This window comes from Peromyscus maniculatus, chromosome 5, assembly GCF_049852395.1.
Source record: "Peromyscus maniculatus bairdii isolate BWxNUB_F1_BW_parent chromosome 5, HU_Pman_BW_mat_3.1, whole genome shotgun sequence".
In the NCBI taxonomy this organism is placed as follows: domain Eukaryota; kingdom Metazoa; phylum Chordata; class Mammalia; order Rodentia; family Cricetidae; genus Peromyscus; species Peromyscus maniculatus.
In genome coordinates this window covers 85,549,808-85,574,892 of record NC_134856.1, presented here as the reverse complement: position 1 = coordinate 85,574,892, position 25,085 = coordinate 85,549,808, and the positions used below count along the sequence as shown (strand labels likewise).

The 25,085-nt window shown below is 42.5% G+C and overlaps 1 protein-coding gene across 2 annotated transcripts in view; it reads right to left on the bottom strand.

Moving 5' to 3' along the window:
• Positions 1-1,463: 1,463 nt before the first annotated feature.
• Positions 1,464-25,085, bottom strand: part of LOC121829773 (uncharacterized) — a 147,451-nt gene continuing 123,829 nt past the window's right edge. For both annotated transcript variants that reach the window (XM_076572807.1, XM_076572808.1), the window contains 9 exons: positions 22,123-22,281; positions 20,802-20,857; positions 13,303-13,542; positions 12,247-12,361; positions 9,112-9,222; positions 4,624-4,656; positions 3,785-3,915; positions 2,998-3,208; positions 1,464-1,934 (listed from right to left, as the gene is read on the bottom strand). In XM_076572807.1, coding sequence (XP_076428922.1) covers positions 4,638-4,656; positions 9,112-9,222; positions 12,247-12,361; positions 13,303-13,453 — 396 coding nt within the window. In that variant the 5' untranslated portion in view covers positions 13,454-13,542; positions 20,802-20,857; positions 22,123-22,281 and the 3' untranslated portion in view covers positions 1,464-1,934; positions 2,998-3,208; positions 3,785-3,915; positions 4,624-4,637. The remainder of the gene's footprint in view (positions 1,935-2,997; positions 3,209-3,784; positions 3,916-4,623; positions 4,657-9,111; positions 9,223-12,246; positions 12,362-13,302; positions 13,543-20,801; positions 20,858-22,122; positions 22,282-25,085) is intronic.

Genomic DNA, 25,085 nt, shown 5'->3' with positions numbered 1-25,085 from the left:
TGTGGCAGAGGGGACGCGTGGCAGCAAGCAGCAGGTGCGGTGGCGGGAGCAGGAAGCTGACACGATGCAGAGAGAGAGAACTGGGTCAAGGCCGTGAACTCTTAAAGCCTCCTGCCCCAATGACATACTTCCTCCAGCAAGGCTGCTCCTCGTCACAACCTCTCCAGGCAGCATCACTACCTGGTGACCGAGTGTTCAACTATGTGAACCTGTAGGGGACATTTCTCATTCAAACCACCATCATGAGTGTGTGTGTGTGTGTGTGTGTGTGTGTGTGTGTGTGTGTGTGTGTCTGTCTGTCTGTCTGTCTATCTGTGTCTGTGCATCTGTCTGTGGGGAGCAGAGGAAGCCCTTAGTGAGTGTGAATTGTTAATATAGACATGACCATGTCAATGACCAAGACCAACGGGCAAAGTCTTCCCAGCAGGTCAGGCTCAGAGGAGTGGCAAGGTCTTTCTCTGTCTGAGTGGGAATGTTGGCAGTGTGCATAAAAACCAGCACCAGGAGCTTCTTCCTCCTAAGTGTTTCCAGCCTGAGAATGCTCCTATCTAGATACCTTCTATGGAGACTCTCTATACCTCCTCATCTAGATATCTTCTATGGAGACTCTCTATGCCTCCTCATCTAGATACCTTCTATGGAGACTCTCTATGCCTCCTCGTCTACATACCTTCTATGGAGACGACTCTCTATGCCTCCTCACCGTGTCATCCATAATAAACATACTGAGCTTCCCATGGGCTAATGGTTAGTGCCCCTCCATTGGAGAGTGTACAGTCCATCTGACCCCAGCTTTTTTGTACGTGTGTCTGTCCTTTCTTTACCCCCTTGTCACCTCAGTCAGGTTTCTAGGACCAGGCTTTGGGGCACATGTTACCTGCCAGATACGTGCAGATAACCTGGGAAGCCAGAGAGGAAGTTAGATTTCCTGGAGCTGGAATTGCAAACAGTTAGAACCACCCATAGTTGGTGTTTGAAACTAAATTTGTATCCTTGCAACCATATCTGGGTCCCCTGGAAGAGTAATGCCCACTCTTAACCATGGAGCCACCTTTCCAGCCCCATTTGAAGTTTTTGTACAACTAGGAGCATAAAGAGTTTTCCATTCATGATTTAAATCTGAAGTATCCCTCCACGGTCTCATGGTACAAGTATTCATTCCTGAGCTGAGGCAATCTTGGAAGGCTATGGGCCCTTTAGAAAGTGTGTACCGGCTGCCGGAAGTCAGTCAGTAGAGGTGGGCTCCTGAAAGTCATGCCAACCCTCAGTTCTGGCCATGCTTTCTCTGCTTACATGTTCAGTTCCATGGGAAGAAATTCTACACCATGGTCCTGAGCCCACACCTCCTTTGCCATCATGGGCTGAAATCTCCCCAAAGCTATAACACAAAATCAGCCTTTTCTCCCCTAAGTAGTTTCTGTCATGTGTTTTGTTACAGTGATGAGAGAATAATTAATACAGAGGGCATTGAATGTTTTTTTTTTTAATTTGGATTTTAAGAACATAATGCCATTTTCCCGTACTTGCATGTGTCCACGTTGCCAAATATCTAGTAGGTGCTTATGAGGTAATCAGGACTGCTCAGAGTGTTAATAAAATTGTTACTAGTAGCATGTTTTTGTCCTTGATTGCATCCAGGACTGTCTTGCAGCCTTGGACAGATGTGTGTATTGTGTATGGAGCTGTCCTGTTCCGTGAGCTAGCAGACTTTGCATTCATCTTGAACAAACCCAGAAAGTTCTCTAAGCAGTCGTGCTTGGTCACTAGAAATGATTTTTAACCACATACTGGCTAATTTGACTCTTTGTTACCCTCCCCCAACATCTCTGCCTCTTTCTCATCACTTAAGAAAAGATGACTTTTGAGCAAGCAGGTGGCATCTCCTCATGAAATGATCACACCATCAGCAGGCAAGTGGGAATTTAAAAGCAGATCTGAAAGAAAGAGAGAATTTGCTTTGCCTGGTTCAAAACATTGTATCTCTTCCCTAATAAGGCCACTGACTTTCAAATCAGTGAGGTGTGGTTAAGTGTTATCATTCAAAGAACAGGGGCCAGCAGCAACTCCTCGTTTTGTGTAAACACTGAAACCTGCAGGGAGGTGCCTCATTGAGCACCTGTGACACATTCCTGTGACTGTTACTCTCATTCAGTGTTGTTCTACAGGTCTGTGTAGAGCTGCGCATTCCACACGCAAAGCTTTATGGAACATCCATTGTCAGGAATCGCTAAGCACTGCGGATAAAAATTAATCACACCTAATTCCTGTCTTCAAGGAGATGGAGCTTTTTAGGGGATTAGGTTCCTCTTAGGGTTCTTTGCTATTTCCAGTTGTGAAGCCAGTGCCTGAAAGGAGCAGATCCGACTCCTTCGGGAGGATGATAGTTTTCGTGTGCCATGAATCTGCTGATGTAAGCCCAATTCGTTTGTGAATTAGAACTGGGTTTTAGAAAATTCACGTGGCATTTATTAATGGTCGCCTTCAAGATCTTAGCATCTGTCGATCACATTTCGTTTAAGAGTATGACAGACTTGGGGGCGCTGGGGAGATGATTCCTTTGGTAAGGCCTTTGCCATCCAAGGGTGAGGACCTGTGTGTGTCTGGGTCCCCAGAACCCTTGTAGGACACTGGGTACAGAAAGAGGAAAAGGCAGTGTTGGTCTCTGGATCCCAGATGCATGTGCATATGTGTGGGGGTGGGGGAGGGATGATGGACTTAGAAGGAGATCTGGAATATAGTCGCCACCCACCTCCTCCTTACTCTGTCATGCTGGCCTCTTGTGTCTCATCTGTATAATTTGACTATTTCAAAGGACACTTGTAATTCAAAGCTCCACAGTTGTGAGTCCAACGTTTTCTGAAACATCAGAATAGGTGTGTGTGTGTGTGTGTGTGTGTGTGTGTGTGTGTGTGTGTGTGTTCATGTGCATGCATAGTGCCTCTCATGATGCAGATCAGCTTGCTACTCAGAATGGTCTCTGGTCATTTTGGATGTCACCTTTTGTTCCACATGAGAACGGTCTTCTGCTGGGCCTTATTGCACATTAAGTATGGAGCTCTGAGTCATACAAAAGTTGGCATCCTGTGAGGCTAGGGAGGGGTTTCGTATGGATGCCGAGGATGAAGTTATTAATTGGGGAGGGACGCCGTGAGGCTCTTCAGTAGGTTGCAGTGTACCGGCACAGGAATGTGTGATTGCCAACTCTGATCTGAAATCATTGAAAACATAATTCATTAATATTCAACCTTAATGCATGGCAAGCACCAGTGAAACTCCGTTATCAGTTTTTCCCCTCAGTATCTTTTCCAGGTTGCTCATGTGTATTCATCCATCACTGAATAGTAACGACTTTGTTTGTTTGCTGTGCATGTTTGAGACAGGCCTCGCTATGTAGCCTTGAATGGTCTCAAACTCACTGAGCTTTGTTGGCCTGGTTTGGTAATAACTTTAGGATACCTCCCATGGATATCTTTTGAGGCAATATTTTTAGGTTTGATGTATGGGATGGTGGTGAACGTATGGCCAGGTGGGGATATGTTCATATGGCCAGGTCTGCTACTTGAGCCCATTCTAACATTCATCTGTCACTTTTTTCACTTTGTTTTTCCCTTGGCTCTCTGTCATGTTCTTGACTCTGTCCTTCTTTCTCCAGAATGATTTCCTAGCCATATTTGTGTTCTCTATGGACTTTGATACACAATAAATAGCCATATATAAATGCACACATAATAATGGTAAATGGGCCAGCAAACCATTCTCTTATAGCTATTCGTTTGCTGCCTACCTGTTGTAAAATGAAGTGTGATTTATTTCCCAAATATGTATTGGATACCAATGACATTGGTAATAGTCTGTACGGTAAGTCATCTCAGTGCGGAATGTCATCTGAAGTCAATGCCATGATATCATCCAGAGCTGGAAAGCAAGGGACAAGTCATTATCACTCTCTCCTACTAAGGGGGTCGATGCATTTGCAAATTAAGCAGATGCTGTGTAACTTTCTCCTGGTGTGTGGTTTTATCCTCAAGCTAGCTTGAATTCTGACCACAGAAAATGTCCATGATTTACATTTTGCTTCTTTCCCAGCCTACTTGGAGCACCAGGTGAAGAAGAGAAGAGTCTTGAGATTTTTCATTTGGGGCATTTGCTTGAGTTCAGAGTAGGAATTTAGATGGGACTTGAGGAAATCTGTAGCTTTTCAGAAATCTTTCTTCACACACACACACACACACACACACACACACACACACACACGTAAATATGTTTGATATAGCACTAAAGTAGTGTTATAGATTTGGGAATAGTTTAAGAACTAACATCTTTGACACTGAAAAATACACACGTAGGGACGGCAATGTAGCTCAGTTGGCAGGGTGCTTTCCTAATATATTTGAAGCTCTGGATTTGATTCTCAGCCATACGTAAACCAGATGTGATAGTGCATGTCTGTAATCTCAGCACTTGAGAGGTGGAGGCAGGAGGATCAGAAGTTCAAGGTCATCCTCCACTGTAGCAAGTTCCAGGCCAGCTTGAACTACGTGACACCCTATCTTAAATATACCCATACATATAAATGATATGACAACACATCAAACATGATACCAGGCAGTCAAAGGTACTCACTAGTCATATATCCATTATTTTCTCCATAGCTCTCTGTAAAAAAGATGAAAGAGAGAAGGACACTGACATGTACATTTCTTTGTGGGGGAGGGAAATGTTATAAGAAATACAAAATTGTTTTAGCAGAGGGCCTTTTAATCTCTGATGGTTAATTTTATGAGTCAGTGTGGCTGGGCCACAAATAAGAAACGGTTGCCCAATGGACTGCTGGCATGTGGTCCTTTCTGGTTCTACTACAGGTGGACTTGAACCTTGGTTCTTCTGAGTCTCCCAGCTCACTCTCAGATTTTGGACTTGAAAGCTCCCATAAGTGTGTGACTCAGTTCCTTTGAATGACTTTTTAGTGTACTTGCATAAATCATAGTTGTTGTTTTTTTTTTTTTTCCTACGAGTGCTATTGGTTCTTATTTTCTGGGAAATTGTGACTAATACATTACCTAATCTTGTCTGTCTTCAACACCCAAGGAGTTGTTTCCATGAATTCCAATGCCCCTTATGTGGCAGAGAAGAAGGTAATAGGCTAATTAGACAGAAAGATGAAGTGATCTGCTTGTGAGTGAGTTGGAGGGAAGAGGTGGGATGGCAGAGTTCCTGAGACATCAAGTGGAGATTGGACAGCATCAGGTAAAACCCAACTTCATCATTTAGCCCCCTTTGATGGAAAAACACTTCCATAATAGAAAATCTCCACAGAAGAAATTCCCTTCCCATTTTGTTTCATGCATGGATGAGTGTGTGTGTGTGTGTGTGTGTGTGTGTGTGTGTGTGTGTGTGTGTGTGTGTGTGTGTAGACTAGAGATCAGTCTTAGGTATCATTCCTCAGGATGCCATCCAATTTGTTTTCTGAGACAGAGTCTCTCATTCTTATCTGGAACTTGCTGGTTTGGCTAAGCATACTTCTAACCAGGCTATCTCCCGGCTGCCTTCCCTCCACTGAAGATCTTCTCACCTCTCTTACTGTGTGAATAGTTAAGTACAGATCCTCAGTGCTCACAATGTGATGATCATCATTTGTTTCCTGTGTGCCCAAGTTCCTTGAAGCCCAGAACAAGGACGATGTCTGCTACTTTGTAGGAATTATAAATGTGTTAAATAAATGAATAAATGATTTTAGGTTCTGGCCTTACCCAACCATCGTTCAACTTGAGAACATTAACCAGGAAATCCTGCAGTACATTTCTCATGATCACACAAAAGGACCTTTGCGAGTCCTTTGACAAAGCCAAGGGGAGGGGTCATTTAGAGAGCTGAAAATAAATCGCCTCTGATGTACAGTTGACTCTTTATAAAGTAGCTATGGGAACGATGGTGCAGAAGTAGAAGTTAGTGAGAGTTTTTAGTCTATTTGAAGAATTCATCAGAGAGGGTTACCTGCACAGCCCAGAAGCTTTGTTGCATCTATGTTCCCTCAGAGTTCTAGGACACTTTTGGCTTGGGAAAAAGAGTAGGGTAAAGAGAAGTTGACGGGGGAGGGGCAAGAGAGGCTGTGAAGCTGTGACACTCATGACGAGCAACCAGCTGGATGTCTGCATAGTGGACCATTAATCACATTATATTTTTTATTATTATCAATTTTAATTGCTGGCTCTTTTACTTTCTTCATTGGCTCTTTTACTTTCTTCATGTAGTATGTCTCTCTCTCTCTCTCTCTCTCTCTCTCTCTCTCTCTCTCTCTCTCTCCCTCTCCCTCTCCCTCTCCCTCTCCCTCTCCCTCCCTCTCCCTCTCCCTCTCCCTCTCTCTCTCTTTCTCTCTCTCTCTCTCTCTCTTTCTCTCTCTCTCTCTCTCTCTCTCTCTCTCTCTCTCTCTCTGTGTGTGTGTGTGTGTGTGAGAGAGAGAGAGAGAGAGAGAGAGAGAGAGAGAGAGAGAGAGAGAGAGAGAGAGAGAGAGAGACTCTCACCAACTTGATATTTACACGTTTTTTTTTTGCTCCAGAGGAGGCTTTTGTTAAGTCCTCAGAGACGGAGTCCCATCTACTGGTAAAACTTTCCGCCTGCTGTCCTGTGGTCTCCTTTATGCATACAGGTGGTGGTTTCATCTTTTTTCCATCCAAGAATTTCAAGGCACCTTAAAAACATTAATTAGGCCCTGGACCTCTTTGAAGTTGGTCCTATCCCCATGTACACATGATGCAATTCAGGAGGGGAGAAGCTAATTGAGTCAGCCCAGGACCACACAGATATTCCATGAGAGAGCCAGGAAGAGGATGGCTTCCCAGTCTGGGGCCCAACCAGGAAATTCTGAGAAGAGATGCCTGCTTGCCAGGCATTTTAAACTCACCTGGAATTTCCACCCCTCATTGCCTTCACAAGTGAGCTATGCTCTCCCTTCTGCCATCCAACACCTTCCACAGAGAAAACCTCAACAGCGCTGAGGTAATTACCGCCACTCTCAGGGCGTGTTGCCCTGTAGCCTACAGAACCAACTGAAGCTTCTCTGGGAACAGAAGGCACTCACAAGAACACCTGCCAGTCAGTTCTCCAAGAGAACTGCTTCCTTTTCCTCGTCTCCGTGTGTGTGTGTGTGTGTGTGTGTGTGTGTGTGTGTGTGTGTGTGCACTGTGAATGCACACACATACACACCATATATATAATATGTATTATATATATTAAGCAGATTACCCAGTTATCTTCCCACAACTAAATCCAGGTAGATTGAGTTAGGTATAAACTTTACTAAAAGTACTCAAAGCAAGGGTTCTCCTTCCTCCCACAGAAATCAGGCAGAGATTAGTCACTGTCACTCTGATTCTGACAAGACAAAGTGAGTAGGTGTCTGGAGGATGAAAGGAAGAGAGAGAAGGTTTGGGCCTGAGAGGCTTCAGTAGCAGAAGGAAAGACAATTTCAGACAAACCATTGTCTTGGTGTTCTTGCTTCCAGGCTTGTGTGTGTGTGTGTGTGTGCGCGCGCGCGTGCGCGCGCGTGCACGCGCATGCGTGCATTCAAGCATGCTCACACACACACACACATATATATATATATATATATATACACACACATATATATATGTGTGTGTATACATACACACATATATATATGTTTGTGTATATATAATATACATCTGTGTTTATATAAATGTGTATATAACATATATACATATGAGGGAAATTAGGTGACACTTGTTTGAGTTTGGCTTATTTCACTTAACACAATGATCTCTGGTTTCATCCAATTTTTTGTGAATGATATAATTTCATTCTTTTTTATGGCTGCTTTAAAAACTCTGGGGCTAGAGAGGTAGCTCAGCAGTTAAGAACACTTGCTGCTTTTGCAGAGCACTTGGATTTCGTTCCCAGCATTCACAGGGTGGTAACCTCAATTCCAGGGGATCTGACATCCTTTTCTTGCCTTTGTGGGCAACAAGTGCACACATACACATGCTGATAAACAGTCAGATACATAAAATGAAAAAAAAAAATCTAAAAAAAACTGCACATATTTTATCCATTCACCTGCTGGTGGGTACCTAGACTGATTTCCTAAGTTGGCTATTTTGAATAGTGATAAATATGTCTGTGCAAGGGATCTCTGTTGTATGCTGACTTTGATTCCTTTGCACAAATAATCAGCAGTGATGTTTCAGGATCATATGGTAAGAACATTGATTTCTAAGGAGTGCACCAATAGAATCTACAGGAGAGAGGAGATTCAGTGAGTATTTCCTGGAATTCTCTAATCAACTGATCAACGGTACAGCCTCCTGAGCTTTGAGAAGAAAGTAGTCAAGTCACCATATATATGAGCACACTAAGAGCCTGGCATGTGATGGGTAAGAGCAGATGGAGGCTATGGCAGGACAGTTAAAACCAAGGCTGTCACAAATCATTCTGAGAGTTAGCAAAGGTTTGTGTAACTGAAGAACAGGAAGGAAAAACGGGAGAAAGCATACTAGGTTAAGAACAAATAAACAAACGACTGGATTAGTTTGTTTGTTTGAATGGTGCAGAAGGAAAATATACCATAATCCAAGGAAACATTTTCCTTCCTAAAGAAAGCCCTCCATGTGCAGATACCAAGATCCCTGGCAAAGACCCAGCTAATATTATTTTTATTTATAGACTGATTTTGATGAGAAGAATCAGCAAAAGCTCTAAACCCTGCCTGGCCTGGCAGTGGTGGGTCACTTGGCTCTTCATTGCTTGGCACTGAATGGTACTTCCTCCTGGGGGTCCAAGGCTCCCTCCTGGGGGTCCAAGGCTCCCTCCTGGGGGTCCAAGGCTCCCTCCCCGAGCGGCTGCTGTTCCCACACTCCAGTCCTCCTTTGTACAAGAAAGTAAGTGCTCATGCTCAGCAACTAGACATCCTTGCAAGGCTGCTTCAAGGAGGAACAGAATGCCGTTTTGGCTGGAACTGGATGACGTGCCTGCCAATTTCCTCTAAGTTTACCATCTCGTTCAAAATTCAGAATACCAGGACACAGATAATCCCAGGCTGTCCTGGCTGCCATCCCTTTCTGGGGTAATTAGTTGAAACGAACATTTTATTCTTACCTCATTCCAAATTTCCATGGAGTTACTGCTGCCTCCTCCAACATGAACCTGTTGTGGGGTCGCTCACCAGGGACCTGGTTTCTTGTTCCCTGAGGGAAGATGTCTGGTTGCCTTGTGGGGGAGGGGGGGAGGAGGCATGGTAAATTAGAATGGTCTTTATTTCCAGTTTGGACCTGACAAAGGCTTTTATCTGGACCACCCAATCTGGGTGCACTCAGTCTTTTTAGGTTATGGGAAAACGTTTTATTTGTTTGTACACCTTGAAAGGGCTAGTCAGGGGATCATGGCTTGGGGTGGGCCATGGAAAGGCAAAATATGGACAGCCTGGAGATCTGCAGGGGAAACCAGCGTTAATAAATAATAGGAGAAATATGACACGGTAACAGCAAAATTTGTTGTTCTTTCATAGAATATATACTTGGGATGACGTCATTTGGGGGACTGTAGAGCCCCTCAAAGTTATCAGGATCCAGGATCCTCTCAGCACTTCTTCCTGCTGTCCTCAGCTCTGCTGTATGAAGTTACTCTTCCTGCTAGAACAAATCATCACTAACTCAGGGGCTGAAAACAACACACACTTGTTACTCACCAGTAGCCATTAGGGTCGCAAAATAGGAGTTAAGCTTTGAATGTGAAACATTCTTCACAGGTTCATGTGTTTGAACAAGGGATCCTCAGCCAGTGGCATTGTTTTGGAGGGCTGGGGAGCCTCTGGAACTTAGGGTCTAGCTAGCAAAAGCAGGTGAGGTTAAGAGGGGCAGGCTTGGAAGGTGCACCCACTTCTGACTCCAGTCTAGCTCCTCTCCACTCCTTGCCCGCCACTGTGATATGAGGAATCCTGGCCCCATACTCAGCACCACAAATCTGCAGTGAATGCCCTGCAATGATGGATTGAAATCCTGAAACTGTGAGCCAAGATATATCTTTCTTCCCTTATGATGTTTCTGCCAGTTTCTGTCAGCTGTAGTAGTGAGGGAAGTTAATAATTACAACAGACTTCATTGGGTTACCATGAAGGATTGGTAGACCCATCTTACAGGAAGCTTTTTGTAGCTTCTAGAAGTTTCCAAATGTTGCATGACTTATGCCCCCCTTTTCCATCTTCATGTTGATAGGTATTGGCTCTTCTCTCATTCTGGGATTCCCTTCATCTCCCTGTTTCACCTTTTGTTTGTTTGTTTGTTTGAGCTGAGGATCAAACCCAGGGCCTTGCGCTTGCTAGACAAGTGCTCTACCACTGAGCTAAATTCCCAACTTCCCTGTTTCACCTTTAAGGACTTACAACTAGCTGGACTCATTCAGAGAATCCATGGGAACTTCCCTATTTTGTGGTTTGCTCCATTGGCAGCCTTAATTTTCCTTTGCTGTATTGTCCAAGTTATTCACAGATTCCAGAGATTTGGATGTGGACATTTTTGAGGAGACTGTTGGGGGGGATGTTATCCTGCCTTCTGTTCTGTAGGGGTGACTCATGGTCCTGAATGATTGCAATAACTATTACAATTTCTGCTGCCATGCCATATTGCCAAGCCACAGGAAAGAGGAAGTAGGGAAGAATGAAAGTGATGCTTGCCAGCTAAGTTAAAGCCAACACATGCCTGCCAAACTCTCCTCGGCCAGGACTGAGTCACCTGGGCACACCTAGCTGCAAGGGAGCTTGGGAAGTGTGGCCCTTTCTTCCTGGTAGTAAAGCGCTTGGCTCAAGTTAAGGTTCCATTCCTATGAAAAAATGGAGAGCGGGCATTGGGAAGTCAGCAGCCTCCACTCTGTAATATAAAGAGGAGTCTTGATGTCTTTGCACAATTTTACGACCTTTTAGAGTTAAGGTGTAGAAGTGAATGGCAATTTTCAAATGAGAAGGTAGATGTTTGGACAGAGGAAGGGTGTCTTTGTTTTCTGTTTTCTTTGGGGACATTTGGGGTTCATTTGTATATTACTGCATGTCTTAAGGGGCCAAATATATGTTACATGCATTTATCATTACATATGGGCCACATACAAGGGGCCTTTTGGATGGCCTACTGCCTTTTGAGCCCTATGGGAAACAGTTTCATTATTGAGCAAAGGCAATTACCATTTCTGTACATGAATTCAAAGACTGGATCCAGAGCCCATCATAGGGAAAGCATCATCTCTGACTTCCAGAGCTGTAGATGCAACTAGGCTTGTGCCCTCCTCTCCCACTCAGACCTCACTTGGGCTATTTAGATGCTATGCTTCAATGTGGGTGTGGTGGGGTACTGTCATCCCAGCACTCAGTATGATTGTTTGGATTACATAGCCGGACCCTGATTCAAAACCAAACCAAACCAACCGACCGGCTAAAACAACAACTGGTTCACAAATAAGTCTTTAACCACCACCTTTAAAAGCTGGGCAGAGTGGTACTCACCTCTGGTCCCAGCTACTTGAAAGGTTGAGACAAGAAGTTTGCTTGGAACCCCACCCTCTACCCCATGCCCAAGGTCAAAGAAAGAAAGGAAAGAAAGGGTCTCCGTCAAGAGAGTCTGTCTTCTTGTCTTGTTCGGTAAACATTATTTGGTATAGACACAAGAAGAGGGGGAAAAAAGCAAGTTTGCAATAATTTTCTCAAAAAATAAAATAAGAATAGCTGAATGTGGTGGCATGCACCTGTAACCCTAGTATTGAGTACCAAAGTTGGAGACTAGCCTGGGCTACACAGTACATAGTGGGTCTCCAACTGAGGGGCAGAGGCAGACAAACACACACACACACACACACATAGAGACAGAGAGACAGAAACACAGAGAGAGAGAGATCACATAGCAATTTACCAATATGTGGCTTTCGTGGGTCTTTGATTTTAAGTGATTAAAAGCTAATCTCTAAGACTTGTTTTAAAAATTACCTCAACACTGTCTGTGCATACCTCATTTCAAGGTATCAATGGCTTTGTCAGAAGTCTCTCTGGGAAGATGTATGCATTGCTGATTCAGTTCTCGTTAGAACAGAACATTTGTAGCTATCTCTTCCTGTCCTTTCTATCCAGCTGAGATTATAGAGCATAAGGGACCTGGGCTTCTGTGTTCTCTCTCTCTCTCTCTCTCTCTCTCTCTCTCTCTCTCTCTCTCTCTCTCTCTCTCTCTCTCTCTCTCCCACCCCTCTGTTCAATACTTCTGGCTGATGAACTTGCTTCCGAGGCCAGTGGTTGATTCCTCATCGAAGTGGCTGTACTTCTTGATGAGAATGTAGGGGGCAGGCAGTGAAAGGAGTCCACCACAGGAACGGTCTAACATAAACAATAATAATCATAATAGTAATCTGGCTTTCATAGCAGCTTTCATCGAGGAACTGAAAACACATTATGAGCATTAACTCATTAATCTTCACAACGCCCCTATGAGGGAGAATTAAGTATAAGTAATCATAATTATTACTGTCATTATCCTTCAAACAATTCCCAGATGAGCTGTGGCTGAACTGGCACACTGTGGGGATTTTTTTTTTTTAAAGAGAGACCCTACACTTTTGGCAGTTCACATATTTTAATTTTTCCCTTTTCTTAGATTTCTGAATAAATATGAATATTTTGGAGTGCATGGGGTCCCTGCAAGAAACGGGTAGGGTTCAGCAGGGTGGTCTATTTTGCTTTAAAAATTGTGTTTTGCTATTTAAAAATTTTATGGCTGCAGTGGATATAGAGCAGACTCCTGCAAATGTTTACAGATGTCATTTTTAAGCTATGCAAGATGTTCATGGGTTTCAACCTTATCTTTTCAGGTAAGGGCTTGAGAAGTTTCATTCTACAAGTAGCATCCTGCTTACTCTGATACCATTTAAATTAGAGCTGTGTCCGCCATCAGTAGCATCCTCTGCATGTGGCTACAAGCCTTTGAGATGCTCCGGTGTCATTGATGCAAGACTACTTCTGTACCCGGGCCAATGGCTGGGTGCCCTCTTCTTGGGAAAACAGGTCACCACAGAGTTCCAGAGTAATGACACATTAAACAAGGGCCTTTGGGGGGAAAGGGCACCCACTAGAGTATTTAACAGTGCAAATGGATTGATTGGTCATAGCTGGATGGAACAATGCCTAGTAATAAATTAGTATGTTCCATATACTTTAAAAGTATGCATCGTTTTATTACATTTCCTGGTCTACAGCAAAAGAAAGTCACCTGTAAACCCGGCGCCAGGAGTTGGCACATTGGAGTATGTCAACTTAGATACCTGAAGTGCTGATGTTCAATTTTATGGTATGAAATGCAGGCTCCGTATGAATTTGTAGGCTTTGTTGATGGGTGAGGAGACACATGCACACCCTTGAAAATGCAATGATGAAGGAAGACTGAAGGAAACAAAGAGAGAGTCGATCTATCATGCTGAATCTGTGTTCTGAGAGACCACAAGGTCAGAGGGGGAGGGGCCAGTGCAGTACTCGCTGTCCAGTAGATGATCCACAATTATTTGCTTAGGAAACAATGAAAGAATTCAAACAGTTAGTAATGTGGGAAGAAAGGCTTCAAAAGCCCACAGTAATAGCTCTCCTGAATTCATGGCAGGTTTCCTTTTTGTTGTTTTGTGAGACAGGGCTTTATAATGTAGCTCAGGCTGTCTTGAAATTTGCAATCCTTTTCCCTCAGACTCCTGACTATTGACCTCACAGGCATGTGCCACCATGCTTGGAATCTAGGAATAGACTATGTCTTCATGTTCCTTTCCTCTTTGAAATTTCCTTGGTGTGTTTGCACCCGGCACACCACGCCTGTGGGTGTTAGATGATAGTTTATGGGAGTGAGTTCTCTCTTTCTACTGTGCGGGTCCTGGTCATCAAAGCTTCGTGGCAAGCACCTTTATGCTCTGATCCATCTCGCTGGCCCCTGTGACTATTAATTCTCCTGTCAGTTTTGCCAAGCTACTGTGATGATTCGTCCCAGCTGAATGTGAAGAGTCAAAATTCAGAGACATGAAATGACATTTCTGTGATCACACATCTGTTAAATTACAGAACTGGAATTCAAACTCAGGCTGGCTTTGCTTACAAAGCCCATGCGACATTCTGCTTCCTTAAAATTCCACAAAACCATCCAGAGCTTTACAGGAGAATGAAGACATTTGAAGGCTGAGACACAAGAAAAGCTGCAAGACTAAGTCATTTGGATAATCACAGGAGGGAATCTAGTTTGATAGACCAGAAGCCCTGGGGAGTGAGTGGTTAAAGAGGGAGGCAGAGAGGACTTGGATTTTGACTGAATGGTAGAGCCCTAGCCTAGCATACACAAAGCCCTGGGTTCAATTCCCAGCACAGAAAAAGAAAATCAATGATAGAGAATGTCTAATTTTCCAAGCAAATGACTGTCCAGGGGCTTAACAACTGCTGGAATCACAGACAGAAGTGCTAGAAGACATTTGTATCTATTAACAAGCTTATCAAGAAGGAGAAATTGAGTCAGAGGATTAAGGTGTGTGTATGTGTGTGTGTGTGTGTGTGTGTGTGTGTGTGTGTGTGTGTGTGTGTGTGTTTGGAAAAGCATAGGCAGGGTCTAGATGACATAGTCCTTCAGCCCTTCAGCAAGCATGAACTGTCTTTGGAAACCACCAAATCTTTTGAAATTGGGCTAAAGGAGAGAGATAGGTTAATCAGAAACATTTAGAGGTGAGATGCCAGGGTTGAATTGGAGGAACAGTCAACTTTCAAACCTTGGTGGAAGTGAGAAGGCGTGCATACAGCTCATGTCCAAAGAGATTATCCCCAGTCTTTGCTTTGTACATTTGCAATTCTCCTGCCTCAGCATTTCCAGAGAGGATTAAGTAAGAGAAGAACGGTGATGATTGTGGGAAGCACCATTCTATAATCTAGGGACTTGGATATAATGTAAAAGGAAAAAGAAGAAAGTCGTAGCATAGACAGCCCACTCTGCTTCCTGGCTGCCATAACATGAACTGCTTTGGGCATCACAGATTTCTGCCATGATGGACTGAAACCTCTCAAACTATGGGCATCATGAATTTTCCTCCATGAAGTTGTTTTGCTCAAGTATTTTTCACAAATATAGAAAGCTTCATCAACCCAACACTCAGTCTGTTTCATCTCATGATTATGCCAGCAGATATTGCGGGTTGGGATGCAGAGGTGACTGAGGAAGTGAAGAGCAGGGAGAGCAGCTGAGACTGGGGATTGGCTTAGAAGCTTTGGTTGAGTAAAGGGAGCAGGTAGCTTTAGGAACCACTAGCAATGGTTCTGAAATAGTTGACAGGCACCGTTTTTGGTTGAGCAAGTGACAAGGGCAGCCAGTAAGCTATGGTTGGCTGACAGAATAGGAAGAAAATGGAGTAAGTGTAGTTCAGGGGAATAGAGAACATGTGATGAAAATTAGATGACCAGAAGTGTGGGAGGGAGCTTTTCATTCCCAACAGGAGCCTCAGAGAGCAATACTTTGAAAGCTGTGGTTCATATGATAAAGACCCACACCGTAACACCATGCTTGCGTACTTGACATGAGAAGGTTGAAACCACTGAGATTGAAATGATGGATACCCAGATTCTCAGTAGCGTGTCTTTCATCTGTGATAGTAAAGCAGAATGGCAAGAGAGATGGTGTGTTGTGCTATGATGGTAGACAAGAAAATGATAGATAGCGATGTTTGATTTCTGGAATGGAGTAAACCTGGATGTGTTTATTAAAGTTCAGTAATAGTCAGATTTAACACATGTTCCCCCAGAGAGAGAGAGAGAGAGAGAGAGAGAGAGAGAGAGAGAGAGAGAGGAGAGAGAGAGAGAGAAAGAGAGAGAGAGAGAGAGAGAGAGAGAGAGAGAGAGAGAGAGAGAGAGAGAGGGAGAGAGAGAGGAGAGAGAGAGGAGAGAGAGAGAGCTTGGCAAGTTTAATTTAGGATAGAATTTACTGAATGGGATTAATACAAATAAAATCATATTCAATACCTTAAATGTTTCAATTCTAAGGAGACTATGGGGCCATGAAGAGCAAGATGTGTCTAAGGAAAGGAAAAAAAGGGGGGTGGTGGGAATTCTCTCCACACAGTGACAATTTTCTCTTTGAAGATATTGACAAGATCTTGGGTAAAGATGGAGAAGGAATACGGAGAAGAAAGACTCTAAAGGTCTGAAGCAGAGAGAGTCACGCTGGGCTGTGGGCGTAGGATTCAGTCAGACGGGCTATTTAGCCAGGAGAACGGTGGTATTAAAGAGAGAAATTCACTGAGGTTTAGTAATTACAGCACACACAGGAGAAGATAAATATCTTCTCTGTATATTACATCATTGTTAAATCTCAATGATTTTAAATATAATTAACCTTTAATGATGCTTTAGATTTAATAATATGGCTATTGCATGGGAATTGTCTACAAGTCATTATAAATCTATTTGTTTAGGTTTACCAACTAGGTATTAAGAGAGTGTGTGAAGTTGGGTGTTGGGTTTCATCAGAGTTCAGTGTGCTTATTAAATGTCTCACTCAGTGTAATTGATTGTAAAACCTACCTCAAATCACACCAAATAAAGAATGTTTTATAGCAAATTAATTAAAATGAATTTTTTCTTTCAATTATTATTTCCTAATTTTTTCTCTGTCTTCTCTTTAAGAGTCTACCCCGGAGGACATCAGGAATTATGAAAACTGAACCTGTTTCAATCATCCTATTTTCATTCTAGAGTTTCACTCAAAGATACTGGTTCATAATTTATGAAAGAAACAAATATCTCTCATCTTCAGAATAAAGATCATTTTCTTCTATTTATCTTTATATTTGTAAAATATTTTATTTATTCTTTGTGAATTTCACACATGTATGTATTCGTAGCAATGCATTTTGCTCATATCTACTCCCATTCTCCTGCCCCACCCCCACCTTGTCCTTGTCCCCCTAGAGCAGTGGTTCTCAGCCTTCCTAATGCTGTGACCCTTTAACCCAGCTCTTCATATTGTGGTGACCCCCAAGCACAAAATTATTTCTGTTGCCACTTCATAACTGTAATGCTGTGGCTATTATGATCATAATGTAGTTATTTGATAAGCAAAATATCTGATATACAACCCTGTGATAGGGTTGCTTGACCCCTAAAAGGGTCATGACCCACAGGTTGAGAACCACTTTCACGATAGCCTCCTGACCCCCCAGCAACTTCATAAGCTTATTTTTTTAAAAAATATTTCACTTTGTCCATTTAGTGCTGCCCATAAGCACATGGGCGCAGGACTATCCCCTGGAGCATGAGAAGCCCACCAGTGGTCACAAACCCAAAGAAAAATGACTGTCCCTTTTCCAGATGACTTCAACTGCAGAAGTGTCTCCCTTAGGGATGCCTTTTCTGTGTTTTTAAGAGAAAGGGAAAAGGGATCCCCTGAAACACCATATAATTTCTCTTCTTAAATGTGTTTTTGCCTTAAATATCTGAAAACTCCGTAACATATTTAGGTGTAAATATGAATAGACAGACACCTATTCTCTGTTACCCATGATCATGCTAATATAAAACAAATCACCTTTGCTCTCTAACTAATGGATCAAAACATTTCTGCATTCACTGCACAGATAATACATTGCAGCAGAGAGATTTTAGGGATGAAAAGTGATGGAAATTTGTGTTAAACTATATATTTAGGGAACAGGGAGCTCATTTCTCTTTAGAAAACTTGGGTATATTGTGAAAAGCTTTTCACATAATATGCCAAAGTATTAAACTTAATGACTGAAAAGCTAAATTTAACTAAAGCATAAGCTAAATCTGAATGAAAACTCAACTAATCTCCTATCCATCATTTGGACAAAATTATGTTCTTACAACAATATCATGTAGGGGACTTAGCTCTGAAAAGCTTTCCTGCATCCCACCCCCCCATCAATAACCTATTTTAAAATTTATTTTATTTTTATTTTTATAAAAGCCTAAGAATTCGTACTTGCCTGGATTTCAGCAATGGCACATAGAACAGACTTCCTAGAAACTGCTGTAAATGTGTGCTGTTCCCTTGGCTTCTTGAGTCCTCATCTAGTGAACTGCTAAAATGCTGTTACCTTAGTTTTGAAATGATGGGCCATGTAGCCAGCATGAGATCACTGCATGGTAGTCCTTACTGAGTTTTTCATGTACTGGAGAAACTTGGGGCCATTTAATCTTTAGAACTTAAGTCTAAATACTAGCTACCTTGTGAGCATAGTGTTGGTTCATTTCTTCTTATGTCCTCTAGAGTCCAGCCAATCCTTGGTGGATGGTGGTAGATGCTTCATTCATGCATGATGTACAAATGGGCTGATAATGTGTGCTATGATTTACTTTGTAATTGTGTTGGTAAACATTCAATCGTGTCTAGAGTCACCTAGGAGATATACCTCTGTATCTGTCTGTGAGGGTGTTCCCAAAGACATTAAACTGAATGTGGAGAATCATCCATTCTCACTACATCTTTGACTTCCCACTTTCAAATTTGGAAATATTGCATTCAAGGGTTATGAGAAGCTGGTTGTGTGTGTGTGTATGTGTGTGTGTAGAAATAATCAGCCTTTACTAAGAAGATTTTTTTTTATATAATGTCTTGCTATACATAGTTATACAGCCTAGACTTGCCTCAAACTCAGGGTCCTCCTGCATTAGTGTCCTGAGTGCTGAGGTTATAAGTAAGTACCAACATGTCCCATTAGTAAGTAGCTTTAAAATGAAGTTATTCCTTAGAGAGTATAGAGAATTTGAAAATAGAGAATTCTTCCTTAATACAAAAAAGAACATGATGTGGATTTGCCAAATATTAATTCACTTGATATTCACATACTATTGCATTTTAATATTAACATCAAATAAGATTAACTTAAAGGTTATTGTAATAGTGTGATTTGTTGCACTTATTAATTTGTTATGATTATTAAATATAGACTTTATTACGCATGTGTGTATATCATAACTTGCTCCAGAAAGAGCTGCAATCCTTTACTATCATTGAGTCATTTGCTTTAGGGCACCTTAGTACACAGTATGTATAGTCACTGAGTATGAGTAACAAGTTTATATGGTACTTCTTATTGTGACTTAAGATGTCAAATGGGGGTGGTGTCCCACTGGGAAAGTGCTTTCTAAACAAGCTTGAGGATCTGAGTCTGAATCCCAAGCATCTGGATAACATTTGGGTGCAATATACTGTGTCTGCAAGATGTAGTCCTTGAACTCACAAGTTAAGCTGGCAAATTGGGCCAAATCCATAAGCTCCAGATTCAGTGAGAGATCTGTCTCAAAGCACAAGGTGGAGAGTGATGGAGAAAGACACAGTCAACATCTAGCCCTTCCAGAACACTCGTGACACACAAGGACACACACACACACACACACACACACACACACACACACACACACACAATGCTAAAATGAACTTGGTTGGGGTTCTTTATTGTTACCTCTTCCTGGGATAGATTTGGAAGCTTAAATCATGCTACTTTGTCTGTCCACCAGGCAGTCTTTCTTTCCTGTTGAATTGTCCAAGAAGGTTTTATGTGAAGCTGATTGACTTCCTTATTTATTCAGGCATACCTATTAGCTTTCACACCTGTGAAAATTACATTGCGTTCTTCAAAGTTACCTACAAGTTTCTATTTAAGGGTAAGCTTATGCAAAGTGAACAAATACGTTGCTTGAGGCACCATGAATAGAGAATAATAAGGAAAACAACCATTTATATTCAATATTTTGCCGTGTGACTTTATGAAAATGAAAAATCTTTACTAGTCCTCAGTAAAGTTGCATTTTCAGAAAACCACAATGGTTGTTCTGTGTTTTCTGTCATGACTATGTTTAGCTTCCAATACTTGTGTTAACTTGGTCAAATTCGGGTTGCTCTCAGCACAGATCTGCCATGTGCAAACCTGTTTTGAAAGTCCTATTGATGTTATCTCCTGCTGCGAACTACTTCCCACAGCCTCCTTTTGACTTCTTCCCGGTGTGAAGTGTCCAAGACCAGCAGGAACCGTGAAAGGTAAACCAAAACAAATACTTATCATCCTGGTCTCCAGGGAAGAAAGCCCAAGTAAGCAGAAGCAAGGATTGTCACAGCAGAGTAAATGCAACAGATGAAGCCACAGACGCGGGTGGAAAGCCCTGGGTTTAGAACTGAGCACCTTCTCCATATGACCATGAGAGATACCAGTGGCTACCCGCTCTGGGCTTCCCTTTATAACTCAGATGTTTCTCTGTCTGTCTCTGTCTCTGTCTCTGTCTCTGTCTCTGTCTCTCTCTCTCTCTCTCTCTGTGTGTGTGTGTGTGTGTGTGTGTGTGTGTGTGTGTGTGTTCAAGAGTGTGGATACAGAAGCCAGAGGTTGATCTCCTGTGTCTTCTTCAATTGCTCTCTACCTTATTTTTGATACTGAACCTGGAACTTGCTGATTAGGCTAGTCTGGCTGGACAGTGAGACCTGGGGGTCCATCTGACTTTACCTGCCCAGGATTACAGTGGCACTCTACCATGACTGGATTTTTTTAATGTGCGTGCTGCGGATTGAACTCGTTTTCATTCTTGTGGGTTAAGTACTCTGTTCACTGAGCCATCTCTACAGCCCACCCCCAGACACAGTAATTCCCTTACATAACGTTAAAAATCAAGTCTTATTTTATTTTTGTACTGGACTCTCAAATGACAGTTCTCCTGTAGAGTACAGAGATGTCTCTCAGTCCCTCTGTCTGGCCCCAGCTGGAGTTAGGCTTCTAGTAACATTACTATATTTTCTCACCACCTTCCTCATGATGCCTCACTTCCTAGTCTTCTCTTCTTCTTCTTCTTCTTCTTCTTCTTGGAAAAAGAGAATTTGATATTAGTTTCGGCAATTTCCCAGCTTCCTTCAACTATTCCCTACTTTGCTAAGAGTAAAGGAGAATGGCTTCCTTGTGAGTAAATCCACGCACTGGCATTGTTTTCTCAATCAGTTCTAGAGTAGGTTGCTAAATATTGGGGTGGGGTGGAGGTGGGGGTGTCTAACCACTCGTTTATGCCTATGTGGGCTCTGAGGAACCTCCATCCCACCAGGTTTGAGCAGCCTAGCATGCAGGCCTGGAATGCCCAGATGCTCCTGCTCTTTCTCTGTCTAAACCCTTCGGAAGCTCTTGGCCCCCTCTTCCCTGCCCTCCAAGCTGGCAATGGTGATATTTGAAAGTCAATGGCTGTTCTCCTAATGCTTTCTCTGTGCTCTTAAGATCTGAACACATTGTCCTCTTCGGTTTAGTAGTTTTACATTGTTTTGAGATAGAATTTCACTCTGTAGATGAGGCTGGCCTTGAACTCATGTCAATCCTCCTGCCTCAGTTCACAGTACTGGGGTTATAGGCATGATTCACTACACCTGGGTATACATCAGGTTCTTTACTGCATGCCCACACACATCTAGTTTATTACTAGTGCTTGGCAAAGTATTCAGCACTTAATTTATCACAGCTGAGTAATGGTTACTTAATGTTATCCAGCCATAAAAATTTATCCACACATTGGGCTAAAAATGTCCCTTTCTACTCAGGAGCATACAAAACAGAAATGATCTATTCTCTGGTGAATAGGTGGACAGCCATTTCAAAGCATGGCCAGAGCTCTCTGGAGTCAGGCCTGGCCATCCCCACTTCCTTTTTTAACTATACTAGGTCAAGGCTTAAAGCCATTTTACCTTTGGGTCACTCTAAGCAAGCGAATGATCTTAGAGCCTTTAAGATCCAGATGCAAGAATGTTTGATGTATTGCTGGATGGGAATGAATTCCTTGGGTCCTATTAACTCATCAGCCTTCTAAGATACTAGTTTTACTGTGAGTGTTAAATGACTCCCATATGCCCAGTGCAAAGACAGTGGTCTGTCATGTGTGTTATGGTTACATCATAGTTCCTCCTCTCATTGGTCTGGGTCTTATCACTAGAGATGACAGCAGACATCAACTCTCAAGTCAGTGAGTAATTGGGAAGTATTCTCACTCGCTATCCTTTCAGCTTTGGAATCATGGAGGCTTTAGATAACCTATGGTAATTAGAGATACTACGCTCTCAGGTAATTTGCTTCACAGGGTTCACTTACGAAGGGGCTCTTTATATAGAAGACACAAAAGAATGAGGTCCTCAAATGACCTTTCCCTCCTGTAGAAGTGGTGGTGGCTGTGATTTTTAGATTCATCCTCTTCTTGAAACCCAATGACACTCGGCTTCAAAATGCTGGGCAGAATTATATAAATTCTGTCTGTGGGTGCAGAATAAAATGTTTCAATAGGACAAGATAGCATCCCAGCTCTGTTCTGTCATGCTAGAGCCTCTTGGTTTGGTCTGAAGCTTTTTTTCAGATGTAGAGTAACTTTGATACTGTAAGAATATAAGTCTATATTTAATTTTAAAATATTACATATTGGTATAATAGATCCTCTAAGGAAACCTTAGATGGTTGTGTGTGTGTGTGTTCCTATTGTATGCATGCACATACAGAGGTCAGAGGTCAACTTTGGGTGTTATTGCAAAGGTTTGTCACTGGCTTGGGATTGGCAGATAGGCTAGGCTGGATGGCCAGGGATCCTCAGAGAGTCATCAATGTCCATCTTTCCAGTGCTTGGATGACAGGCATGTGCTACCAAGCCTGGATTTTTTAAAATGCGAGTTCTGAGGGACAAACTCAGCTCTTCATGCTCGCCTAGCAAATGCTACTTGACTGAATTATCTCTTCAGCCCTTACTTGCTCATTGTTATGCTTTTATTACAGGGTATTGCCTATGTAGTTCAGACTGGCCTCAAATTTGAGATGCTCTTGCCTCAGCCTCCCTGGTTCGGGGGTTACAGGCATGGACTGTCACACCTAGCTGGTAGTTTAGAGTGACCCATGAGTAAATGTTGATGACCTGACGATGACGAGTGTGAACTGATGATTTACCTGTGAGCTGGTTTGCCATGGAACAATTAACAGCATCATAGCAAAGAAAAGGCAACACCGCTTAAAAGAGAAATAGTGAAGGATACATTGGAATTGCAAGAGAAGTCAGAGACTTGTTATGTGCGGACACCGGTGAACCACTCCTAGGGAACAAGAAAGGAAACCTGAATGGGCAAAGAGTTGCTGTGTTTGCTGAAAGGAGGCAATAGTCAGGTTCATTTTTATTCTTTCTGAAGGAGATGGTCTACAAGCAAGATCAAGTGTATATATATATATTGTTTGTCCCTGGACTGTCCAATCTCTAGAAGCACACAGAAGGGACAGAACAGGCTTTAGGACATAGAAACAAACACACAAAAAGAGCAAAATCCAAGACCAATACTGAACTTCTGCTAAATAGCTTGCAGCAAAAATTTTCTTGTGTGTTTTAGAAAATTCTCCTCATAGAGAAGCTGTCAAAACTGCCCTCAATTTCCTGTGAGTGTTTGTTGAATTGCTGTAGGTAAGTGTGCAGAAATGTTTACTGAAATGTTTAAGGCAGCGGAAGTTGGAATCTTGCATAATTTAATTAAAATGTGTATTTTAGTGATAACTGAATCAGAAACAAATACAAAGAAAATATGAGAAAGGATGTCGGAGAGTAAGGACTGCGTGTTTTGCATGGGTGAATTTATTGGTTAAAAAGTAGGACACTGGGGCTTGGGAGATGTCAGTGAAAGTGGCTGCTATACAAGCAGGGGGACCTGAGTTCAATCCCCCAGAATGAACACAAAAATCCAGGTACAGCAGTGTATGACCATAACCCTATTGCTGAGGTGGGTGTCTGCAGGCAGACAGGTGGGTCTCTAGCACTCATTGGCCAGCTAACCCAGAGGAACTGATGGGTTCCAAGTTCAGTGAGAAATCTTGCCTAAAGAATAATGTGGTGGGAAGCAATGGAGGAAAGCACCTGATAATTGACATTGACCTCGGGCGAATGTCTCTCTCCCTCCCCTCTGCCTCCCTCTGCCCCCCACCTCTGATGTTGACTGGACACTTTGTTTCTGAGAGCCTCTTCTGGGTTGCTATTTGCTTCAAGCCTTGCATTGTTCTGAACGACCTTTCCTCTTCTGAAGCACAAACCTGACATCCCCTCTTCACAGGCTCCAAGGAAACAGTTTATTTCAGAAAGGCTTTTGTTCTCATGGTGACTCAAGATAAGTTTGGAAGGATCACTCCAAGTAACCCCCCAGATGTATTTTCTGGGGAATAGGAATTTCTCTTTCTAGTCCATAGCCTTCTTGGTTTCCTCTGATTTCCATGTGTTACTCTTCTCACTGCCGTGAGGAAGTATCTTACACAGAAAACTTAAAGTATGGAAGATTTATTTAGGCTCACAGTTTCAGAGGCTGTGGTCCGTTGTCGCTTGGTATCTCATCCATTTCAGTGGAGTGTCTTGTAGGGAGAATGCACACTGGGAAAGAGATGGCTACTATCTTGCTTACTAGGAAGCAGAGAAAGGAGGACCAGCAGTCAGCTGACCCTTCAAAGGCCTGCTACTGTTGCTTTACTTCCTCCTAATCTTTAGGACCTAAAGGATGGTCCAAATGTTTCACAACCTTCCCAAATGGCCTCACTAGCTGGGAAACTAAGTGTCTGAATTGATGAGGCATTTCACTTGAAACCGCAGCACCACCACAGGGTTCCTTCACCATGGCTTTAGTGGAAAAGCTTATTATGCTTATTTGTAACGACAAAGGTACCATTCCAGAAGGTAACACTGGGCTCTGGTGCATTGGATTTGAAGATTAGAATTTCCAGCTAGATTGCTTACCTTGGAAAGTAATGACTTAGTCATTTGAAAAATGCTCTTGGGTTTTAGTTGTTAACTAAAATCTCAAGAAAATATTAGCCCAATAGAGTACTGTGAGATTCAGAGGTTCCTGTGATCAACAACTTCCATGGTCAAGTACAATCAAGGTAGTTCCCCCACCCCCCCACTTCTTATCCATCTTTAGATTGGAGTTATAATGGCATGGGACTCATGAGGTACTGTATTTGAAAAGTTCTTTGAAGATAAGAAAATTCTTTTAATTAAAATGAAGATAATATCATCTTCAATTATGCTTCTTTGATCTTTGTGGACC